We start from the raw sequence: 11,162 nt of genomic DNA, 5'->3' as shown, positions 1-11,162 counted from the left end.
CCCCTCTATTAAAGTTGTTGTCGCCGAGTGCCCGGCATGCTCCGTGTATGTACCCTACACGGATTCCCTTTCTAGACACTTGCTGTGCTCACCAGTAGGCAGCAACTGGTCTTGGCTATGCATTTCCAATGGCAGTATAGGGCACTCCTGTTCTCCTAGTGCCAGTGACGGTTGTGATTTGTGGTCAGTGAAGATGTCTACAGTGCCAATAATGTATTTTCTGGTCCATTTAAGGCCAAACTAGCAAGAGACCTGGAATGACTTCAGACATCTCTGGCTTCACAGGAGACGGTGTGAACTTTAACAGCAAAAATCTCTTTCAAAGAGGACAATCCAGCCTTCCCACCCCCCCACAACAGCCAGTGCAGATTGTAGCCAGCTTTGAGAGCGGGGATGGCTAGGTCTGAGGTCACAGTAGAGGTTCCCTACGTTACTTTGCAGAATCTGAGCACAGTGCATGCTGTTCTCCCAGGTCTTAATGAATTTGTTTGAACCAAGAGAGAGCTGCTCATGGCAGATCTGTAATGCCTATGGGTCAGCATGGTAGTCCTTCACCCACTGTCCTTGTAAAGCGAATGCAGACTGGTTGGTCTGTGTTAGAGCAAGAGCCAGTCTGGCATCAGCCTCCAGTTTCTGAATTTTCCCTGCCTCTCTGGCAGCACTTCTGGGAAGTGCTCCTCTTGCAGCTGATGTGACCCCAGCTGAGTGCTGGTGACAAGTGTGCCCCGCTGGTTGGACGCTGCACTCACGCTGTTGGCTGATGTGGTAGAACTATCTATCTGAGCCATATGACTCCCCAGCAGTATGCTGAACATCATATTCTGCATCTGATGTTAGGGTGCTGAGGGCTGGCATTGTGCTCGCAGGTTCGAAGAGCAGCCTTGTCCAAGATGCATCAGAATAGCCAGACAATGGTCTTCACTTGCCAGCTCAAATTTTCCTTTTGAGATTTAGTAACAAGATCCACCTCTTCCCCTCCCCTCCTCCCACCCAGCGTAATTGCTGGTTGTGCACTTTTGCCTCAAATCTGTTTTTGTTCTTTGGTGTCTGAATGGTGGAGAACATTGCTCTTTAATGACTCACTTTCTCAGGCATGGGTCTGTGATAACAACCCACCTTGTTTAGAACCTCTCGCCACAGGGGATGGTTAATGTCACCTTGCAGTTGGTTTCTGCAGCCAGGTCTCTGAGGTTTGGAGACAGGGTCCATTAGGAGTAGGGCACCCAGAGCTGAGCTGCTCAGTCATATTGGTGTGCATATTGGCTGTAGCGTGTGAACGGAGAGCTGGAGGGAGAACTCGACTTGGTGATTTGTTTACAATTATTTAACAATCCTTCCTTGTTCCTGTCTTCCAGCAACGATCCACCGTGGCCTCCATGATGCACAGACAAGAGACTGTGGAGTGCTTGAGGAAGTTCAATGCCAGAAGAAAGCTGAAGGTGAGTAGGTGTTTGCCTTTTTTGGGAGTTGGGATTGGGGTGGGTGGTGGTCTTGTGGCTGAAGTACAAGGCTGGGGAGAGCTGGGATTTCTTCCAAGCTCTGCCTCTGACTTGAAGTGTGCCCCACATCATTTCCCCTGTCTGTGCCTCAGTTTCTCCCTCTGTGCCGTGGAGCAAATACCTGCCTTGCAAAGGTGTGCTTGAAAATTAGCTCACCGTTTGTCAAGTGCTTTTTGAAATCCTCTAATATAAGGTGCTCTAGAAGTTTCTTTGCAGGTTGGGAGATTTCTGTAGGTACAAAATTAGTTTCCCTTAGGGTCTGTTCTCTCCATGCACACCTAGCCCCCACTTAAAGAGAGCTGAAATACACAAATGAGCGCTCCATGCTTAAGAGCTGTTGTCTACCATGCTGATCGGTCTTCTGGCTTCCAGAACCAGTAACTGTTGAATAGCAGCTGCTGGGAGGTGGAGAGGATCCCAGCAGCCTGTCTAACCCTGAACCACTTTCTGCATCCCCAGTCTGAGATAGGCAGCACTATTTATCCCTGCTCTCTCCTTCTCCCCCACAGGGTGCAATCCTCACAACAATGCTGGTCTCACGGAACTTTTCCGGTAAGTTCTCCCTACCCTCATCCCTTCCCGCTTATTTCTACATAGATCTGGATGCATTTTAACCCTTTGGGGGTGAGTCAGAGAAGACGGGGGCCTGTTCTGTTTAGCATTCCAAAATCCATTAGCTTTGCCCTGGCCAGTGACCAACAGGGAGAAACGTTAGACTAGTTGGGAGAGGAGCCTGCATCTGGAACAAGAGGGGAATCCAGTCTGCTACCAAAATACTCTCATGTTTTATTGCAGGCTCATGTTTGGAATGTTCTAGTCGGCATCTGTCTGTTTTCCCTTTGGAAACCCTAGTTATCAGGGACTATAACTGCAATAATGGTTCCCTCAGACCTGAGGACCTGGCTCCACCACTGGATAAGTTACGATATTTGCAGTAGCCATTAGGGTACTGGGTATCCCTGGCTCAACTAGAAAGGATCTCAAACATGCAAGCTATTAGGTGTTTCCATCTCTGTCTCTGAAGTGGCTGTGGTCATCTGAGGCTCGGTGACCATTAGCTTGGCTGCCTGCTGAGCATTCTGTGCTGTGCCCTTACTGAAAACACAGATCCAAATGTTTCCGACAAATGAGTGTTTGGAAAGGTACATTTAAAATTGCCACGCTGCTGGTTTGTGCTATCATTAGTGTTTATCCCCAACTGATGCGCCTCTTCAAGCGGGTGACCTTTCTGTGCCCATGTGCCTGTCATAGCTTAGACCACTTGCTCACCCTGAGCCATGTTTTCCTCTTTAAAAGGTAGTGTCTGGGCAGTAATTCAATCCAAATTTTACTGACCCTGGCTGTATTACAGTCCATACACCAATTCTCCATTTGGAGCGTAATTTAGGGATGGTTAATGAAAAGCAGCCGTAATGGAATCTCCTCCATCCCTTTTCCCTTTGCTAAATGCTTTAATAGTGGCCACCAGTACATACTATCTATGGTATAATGCAGGAAACTCCTAATTACACCAACAACAAAGGACGCATGTGCTCTCGCTCATGGCATCTCCCTTCCAGCTGGGATTCATGTCATTCTGGTGGTGGTGGTCAAATAGAAGACCTGTGCACCAAACCCCAAAACTGTAGCAGGGCAGCCCACAGGAGCTTGAGAATTGATCCTTGGTCCCGCTATAAATTAAGTCTGTGCAGGCATGTCAGGACATGGAGAAAGATCAGGCTGGCTATAGCAGCAGTTTTTATGCACACTCCTTGGTAATTGTGCAAGGGGTTCATCTACACTGCAGCTGGGAGGTGAGATTCCCAGTGCGTGGAGACAGATGCATACTAAAAATCGCAGTGTGGATGTTGCAGCATGGGCAGTGGCTCAGACTAGTTTTCAAAAATCCAAGGCCTCTTGATCCCCTGAGTCGGGCGCTCCGGTGGCCAGCCTGCGTCCCCGCCCATGCGGTAATGTCCACACTGCGATTTTTAGCGTGCTAGCGCCAATCTGTCTACTTGTGCTGGGAATTGCACCTCCCAGCTGCGGTGTACACGTAGCCACGGGAAATGTATCTGCAGGAGCTGAAAGCCATACCTTGTGGGCCTAGAGTGATTCTAAAACAATTTAATTGTTAGGAGGGCCTGTGTGCTCTCATGCAGCCATTGCATCAGCTAAGGGGTGAAAACCCTTTCCCCTATAACCGTCCTCAGTTCCCCTCTTCCCGCTTGTACAAGCGGTCGTGGGTCTGTTTTCCTTCGGTCAGTGACACAGCTGGGTTTAGTTTAAATGTTAATGTAGTTGTTAATTCTTAGACTGGTGTTTACAATAAATAGAACTGAATTAATTTTTTGTAAGACTAATTCTGCACTCTACTTATGATGTGACTGGGAAAGGGTTTGGGTTTGGAACTCATCTCTTTGGGTTGGAAAATGTCCCTTGTAGACCAGCATGTTGGTTACTTGAAATGCCTGGGAGAAGTCAGTGGTGCTTGGATGTGCATCCTTTATTCCCAGACCTAGAAGCTTGCTGGAGAAAGCTTGGTCTGCTCATTCGTCTGTATTTCAAGAGCTAGTTGTTGGATCCAGAGGTTTGTTTCATCACTAAAAAGAGGAGAAAATATTTGGGTCTGGTGGCCTATTCTGAGCCCCTGTACTATTTGATTCAGAGACTTGGAGACACTCTGAGAAAGAGGCCTGAAAGAAGTGCTATGAACCTACAGAGCTGGTCTCCTAGTTCCAAACCTCCCATGTTCATTGATGGGGGAGACTCCACAAAAACAAACTTTCAGGGGCTGCTGTAATGTGAGATTCCTCTAAAGGGCTTTCAGAGCCAGCCTGGGCCACTTTAATACTTCTGATACAGAGGTCTCCCCTTCATGTGCAGCCTTACAAATCTACAACCCAGTCCAGTATGTGGTTAGCTTTTGCTCCTGTTTCCCCTGCTGATGGCTTCCCTACTATATTTGCCTGGTCAGAGGTCAGACCTCTAACATCTCAGTGAAAGTTGGGATGCCAAGTCTTGGTTTGTACCAATTGGGCCTTATGGCTCTCGGGGCATGAGACCATCTCTTGGCAGTGGCAGGCTCATTTGAGAGGTGACCTCTCTGCATTGGAGGAAGAGGAAGAGTAGACGAAATTTAGTTTAAGTTGATCTCCTCACTGTGATGACAACAATAAGGCATTACAGGAAATGATGTTAAGCTGAGCTTAGCCCTTGGACTTCCAGTTGCTGCAGTCCTGGAGAAGGTGTACAAACTTGCTGGCTTGCTGGAGATGAAGAAGAAGGCACCCTGCTTATAAACAAAGGATTGATAGATCCAGCCAGGGAGATCTGGCTGGTAATGCTCAGCCTAATCCTCACCAGCCAGGAAACCTGGCTGGCATGTTTCACACAACAAGGTCTTGTTTTTCTTCCAAACCTCCAGTCTTTGGTCGAGAGAAGGCAGGGTCACCTGATAGTACACTTCTCAAAGCAATGCTTCAGGTGCCTTGCACATGTCAGACCAGTCAAGGGTCCTGGATTTGCTAGGAAAGGGTTCCAACTGGAGTCACCCTGTTCCCCACTCCCATTGGAGGGATTGAAATGGGACAGGACTAGGTGTCATGCTGTGACCTGCTTGTGATGTCTCGAGCCTTGGCTAGTCCTACTACTCTCAAAGGTCAAACTCTCCTCCAGTTCAGTCATGATGCTTGGAGGCCTGGGTCTTGAGCCCTTAATGTCTGGTAGGGTGGTGTATTCAGAAGGGGTGAAGCAGCAGGCTTGTCACAGTCCCATGTTCCTGCCACCATAAAATTATGTGTTTGTAAATGGATACATTTCTTTTCTTAGGTGTGTAGTAGTAGTAGTAATGTGTTACCCCTCACAGTGCTTGGCTCCTCTAATCCTCAATCAGTTACTAGAGATGTCTTGGTTTGATCCCTTTCCACAGTTAAGGAACAGTTAACCTGAACGCAGCATTTCACTATTCTGTTTAAAGGACCTTGTCTTCATTCAGCCATACACTGTTATCAGTCAGTTCAAGGTACTAGGCCTATGTCTACGTCCCTTGAACCACTTGGGAGCTACTGTTAGCTCCCTGGTAGCTATCTCCTCTGCCAAAGGGGTGAGTGAAATCCAAACTCTGACACTGAACCTTCTTTACGAAGCAGTGCTGTATTGCTCACCTAAAACTTCTGCCCAAATTGACTTCAGACGTTCATCTGAAGCAAACCATCTCTCTCTTCTGGTCTCGTCCCCTGCAGCCTCATAACACACTCATGGAAGTTTGGGGGAGTGGCTAGACTGCATATATTGGATGTCAAAAATAGTTACTACTTTTGAGAGTCATCCTGTTTGTTTATAGCCTTTGAGGGAAGTGAGATATATCCAGAAATCATCCAGATGGATGAAACTCAGTAGCCAAGCTGAGTACAACCAAATGAGCTCTAGACTGGAGGAACTTGGAACTCATTCTGTCAGCTGAATGGCCATCTACACAGCTTGTCTCCATAATTTATCTATCACCAAGATTTGTAAGGCTGCCATTTGAAGTTCAAGTCACATCACTTGCCAGCTCTGGATCTAAACTGGATGATCATTTGTAGAGCAGTTGTTGTTCAAGGTGAAATTCACTACCATGCAGTGGGCCATCCCCAGTCTTGTGCACCACTTAAACTCTCAAAATAGACCATAAGTGGGATTTAAGTGTGCTTAGACCTTGTGCTTGATCCTCCATCTTTAACCACTCACTTCTCAGCCCTGTTGTTGGGAATTGCTGTTGCTTGCTCATCTATGGGAAGGAGCAGCAGAGGAAGCTTTGTGAGGGAGAAAAGAAGCTAACCTGGCAATAACTGGAGTTCTCCACGTGTTGCCTCTACAGATTCATGTTGACCCGCCTTCATCCTCTCATCTGAAGTTTTTATAGCTTGTTTGGGTGAGGCGAGCAGAGGACAGCTCTAAGAATAGAGTCCTTTATACCCGTGACAGGGAGACTGGATCTGCAGACTGTGTGTGCGCCCGTAAATGTTAAGCTGTAGACCTGAGTGAATAGTAATAAATATTCAAATTCCAAAACCAAATATGGTTATATACTCCCCAAGCCTATTATGTTTGCCTTCCATGAAAGTTTGAGTGGCTGAGCTTTTCTAATAGGAATACTTGGAGGGTGAATTTTAAACTCTGTTATTTAGCAAAGGCAAAGTTTGAATTGTGTACGTGATTAATATTTGAAATCATACCGCCCTGTGTTATGTAAGCGTCCATTCATGGAACCAAAATGAGACCACATGTCTGAAGTAACTCACCAGCTCAGGTGGCTTTTTTGAAGGTGGATTATGAAGTGGGAAATTAGCCAAGAAATTCTTAAGCAATTTTGAACAGCAAACAAATTTTGAGAGCTATGTGATCTATTTGAGGATACTTCCCAAACAGGAAATGAAGTCAAATTTAATGAAAAATTAGACAATGCTATGAACTGTTCGTCCATCACTATTAAAATGCTTTAGAAAGATTCAGGAATGGCTCAGGACTCCTAGAATGTGGATCTGCTATGGTAACGTACTCTGAAAACTCCACTTGCTGGTGAGTAAACTTCCTTTTTACTCACATCTCTGCATCCTGTCGATTTTAATTATTTTCTCAGCTGTGCATTTTTTCTGGTGTAAGAGTAAAATTATTATGCTTTGGCAGAGCCAATGAAATTATGTGAAAATGAGGACCACCACCGGCCTTTGTCCTCCTGTCGCACCAACCCCCAAACTTCTCTGAGGTTCACAAAAAGTCCGTTAAAAGTTTTTTTTGTTGGCATCTTTGCATTCATGCCTCTTCCCAGCCTGCTTATGGTAGGAAGTGGGGGGTGATGAAATGCTGCAAAAGGGTATTCTTGCAGCATCCTCAACCTACTGAATGAGGAACGTGCTGGAATACTCAATGGGTCTGGCAAGAACTCCAGCCTAAGGGGCAGTCAGACCATCTGAACCTTATAAGTCTCAACACTCATGTTGCGTGCCACACAAATGCACTGGGGTAAGTGTTTTAGGAGGTGGATTTCTGCAGAAGTAGTGAGATGTTTGAAAACATCTACTGAAACAGACTTAGCTCCAGATTTTTAAAGGTGTTTTGGTGTTGCTGTGCTCAACATTGTAATGCCTAACCGATTTAGGAGCCTAAATATCATTTTCAAAGGGGATTTAGGCATTTAGTCAATGGAATTTAGGCTCCGACATGCCTGGATCCCTTTTGAAAATGACACTTAGGCTCCTAAAATCAATTAGGCATTGCAATACTGAGCACACCAGCACCTAAATTCCTATACAAACCTGGCCCTTAAAAACTAACTTTCTCTCTTCCCTGTCTGGTTTCCTATGTTAACCTGGCTTAAGGATGTTTGATTCTGTGCGGGGTCGACAGAGGCTAATGGAAAAACCACAGGGCTATCTGTCTGCTCCATACACCTTCTCCAGTAACAGCCACACAAGAGAGAACCAGGGTTTCTCTGGTTGATGATGATAGAAGACAAAGGATGCCCCTGGGTTGAGTACTTGAGGATTGAGCCTCAATGAGTTCTGCCTCCCCTCCTTTGCCCCAAAGTGAGGGAAGCCAGGTACATCTGGGAGATGGAAAGGCAGTCTCAGATCCTGCCCATGAGACTTTCCTGTGGAGCTGAAGTGGGTTAATTCCTCTGAAAGTGCCATTTGATCTTACTGCATTGCAGACCTGTGCGTGCCTGGGACTAGGTATTTAGAAATTTGATGATATGAAGCGTATGGGCAAAATGCAGGTGCACAGTTTTCCCCTGCTAAGTGTAGTGGCCTGTGCAGGTGGGTGAGAAATCCAAATAAAAGGGCTAACTTACCGTATATACTCATTCATAAGCCGAATATTTTTGGTAAAAAAGTTACGCATCAAAGAGCGGGGATCACCTTATAAATAGGTCTACACCAAAATTTGATGATTTTAAACTCTATGAAATCATTGAATTGAATATCTAATACATTGTCATTTTGTTTACCTGGAGCGTCTGCAGGCAGGGAGCCCCTCAGCTCCCTGTGGCTGCGGTTCGCATTCCCTGCCAATGGGAGCTGCGGGAAGTGGCGCACCAGTTCCCGCAGCTCCCGTTGGCTGGGAACGGTGAACCACGGACACAGGGAGATGAGGGGCTCCCTGCCTGCAGACGCTCCAGGTAAACAAAACGTCCCGACGCACCAGCAGCTTACCCTGACGGGCCGGGAGCCAAAGTTTGCCAACCCCTGAAGTGTAGGGTTGGCTTATGAAAGAGTCATACAGGTTTTACTATTTTTACCTATCCATCTTGGGGGGTCGGCTTATAAATGAACAGGCTAATGAATGAGTATATATGGTATATATTAACAGAGACGTTTGCTCCTTTTTAAAGCTGCTTTTCCTCCTTTCCCCCTCGCCTTTTCTCTCCCTCACTCTCTGCTTAAAGGAAAGGAGTACTTGCGGCACCTTAGAGACTAACAAATTTATTAGAGCATAAGCTTTCGTGAGCTACAGCTCACTTCATCGGATGCATTTGGTGGAAAAGACAGAGGGGAGATTGATATACACCCACAGAGAACATGAAACAATGGGTTTATCATACACACTGTAAGGAGAGTGATCACTTAAGGTAAGCCATCACCAGCAGCAGGGGGGGAAAGGAGGAAAACCTTTCATGGTGACAAGCAAGGTAGGCTATTTCCAGCAGTTAACACGAATATCTGAGGAACAGTGGGGGGTGGGGTGGGGGGGAGAAATACCATGGGGAAATAGTTTTACTTTGTGTAATGACTCATCCATTCCCAGTCTCTATTCAAGCCTAAGTTAATTGTATCCAGTTTGCAAATTAATTCCAATTCAGCAGTCTCTCGTTGGAGTCTGTTTTTGAAGCTTTTTTGTTGAAGGATAGCCACTCTTAGGTCTGTAATCGAGTGACCAGAGAGATTGAAGTGTTCTCCAACTGGTTTTTGAATGTTATAATTCTTGATGTCTGATTTGTGTCCATTCATTCTTTTACGTAGAGACTGTCCAGTTTGACCAATGTACATGGCAGAGGGGCATTGCTGGCACATGATGGCATATATCACATTGGTAGGTGCGCAGGTGAACGAGCCTCTGATAGTGTGGCTGATGTGATTAGGCCCTATGATGGTGTCCCCTGAATAGATATGTGGACAGAGTTGGCAACGGGCTTTGTTGCAAGGATAGGTTCCTGGGTTAGTGGTTCTGTTGTGTGGTGTGTGGTTGGTGGTGAGTATTTGCTTCAGATTGGGGGGCTGTCTGTAAGCAAGGACTGGCCTGTCTCCCAAGATCTGTGAGAGTGATGGGTCGTCCTTCAGGATAGGTTGTAGATCCTTGAAGATGCGTTGGAGAGGTTTTAGTTGGGAGCTGAAGGTGATGGCTAGTGGCGTTCTGTTATTTTCTTTGTTGGGCCTGTCCTGTAGTAGGTGACTTCTGGGTACTCTTCTGGCTCTGTCAATCTGTTTCTTCACTTCAGCAGGTGGGTATGAGTCATTACACAAAGTAAAACTATTTCCCCATGTTATTTCCCCACCCCACCCCCCACTGTTCCTCAGATATTCTTGTTAACTGCTGGAAATAGCCTACCTTGTTTATCACCATGAAAGGTTTTCCTCCTTTTTCTCCCCCCCCCCCCCCGCCCCCGCTGCTGGTGATGGCTTATCTTAAGTGATCACTCTCCTTACAATTTTCAGAGTAGCAGCCGTGTTAGTCTGTATTCGCAAAAAGAAAAAGGAGTACTTGATGCATCCGATGAAGTGATCTGTAGCTCACGAAAGCTTATGCTCTAATAAATTTGTTAGTCTCTAAGGTGCCACAAGTACTCCTTTTTCTTTTTGCGAATACAGACTAACACAGCTGCTACTCTGAAACCTGTCATTATGCAAGGCACTGAATTTAGCCGTATAGAGTGGAAATCTGTCAACTTCATGAAAAAACTCGCACAGATACAGACAGACATCATCTTCCTCTCCAAATGCAAACAGATGGACATCATACCGAAAGGACTGAAGGTAAAAAATCCATTACAATCTACATACCACACAGACTATGCTGACAGCTTGTGCCACACGCTCTCAAAGAAACTGCGGAACCACCTGATCAACATCCTCTACAGCAAACAAGGAAAGATTAAGAATGAGCTCTCAAAACTGGATACTCTCATAAAGAACCAACCTTCCACACAAACTTCCTCGTGGCTGGACTTCACAAAAACTAGACAAGCCATTTACAACACACACTTTGCTTCTCTACAAAAGAAAAAGGACATTTAAGCTATCTAAACTACTACATGCCACAAGGGGCCACAACAGTGGTTCCCGTAACCCACCCAGCAATATTGTTAATCTATCCAGCTATACTCTTAGCCCAGCAGAAGAATCTGTCCTATCTCGGGGCCTCTCCTTTTGCCCCTCCACCCCCACGAACATGATGCAGTTCTGTGGTGACCTAGAATCCTATTTTCGACGTCTCCGACTCAAGGACTATTTCCAACACACCTCTGACCAACATATTAACCCACAGAGACCTTCCTACCAACACTACAAAAAGAAGGATTCTGGGTGGACTCCTCCTGAAGGTTGAAACAGCAGCCTGGACTTCTACATAGAGTGCTTCCGCCGACGTGCACGAGCTGAAATTGTGGAAAAGCAGCATCGCTTGCCCCATAACCTCAGCCATGCA

The 11,162-nt window shown here is 46.1% G+C and overlaps 1 protein-coding gene across 50 annotated transcripts in view; it reads left to right on the top strand.

Moving 5' to 3' along the window:
* The window catches only part of CAMK2G (calcium/calmodulin dependent protein kinase II gamma), a 170,357-nt gene that overhangs the window by 106,219 nt on the left and 52,976 nt on the right, over positions 1–11,162 (top strand). For all 50 annotated transcript variants that reach the window (XM_038411290.2, XM_043519626.1, XM_038411289.2 and 47 more), the window contains exons 11-12: positions 1,356–1,439; positions 2,009–2,051. In XM_038411290.2, the coding sequence (XP_038267218.1) occupies positions 1,356–1,439; positions 2,009–2,051 (127 nt within the window). The remainder of the gene's footprint in view (positions 1–1,355; positions 1,440–2,008; positions 2,052–11,162) is intronic.

Source organism: Dermochelys coriacea, chromosome 7 (assembly GCF_009764565.3).
Source record: "Dermochelys coriacea isolate rDerCor1 chromosome 7, rDerCor1.pri.v4, whole genome shotgun sequence".
Lineage (NCBI taxonomy): Eukaryota > Metazoa > Chordata > Testudines > Dermochelyidae > Dermochelys > Dermochelys coriacea.
This window is presented reverse-complemented; position numbering and strand designations above follow the sequence as displayed.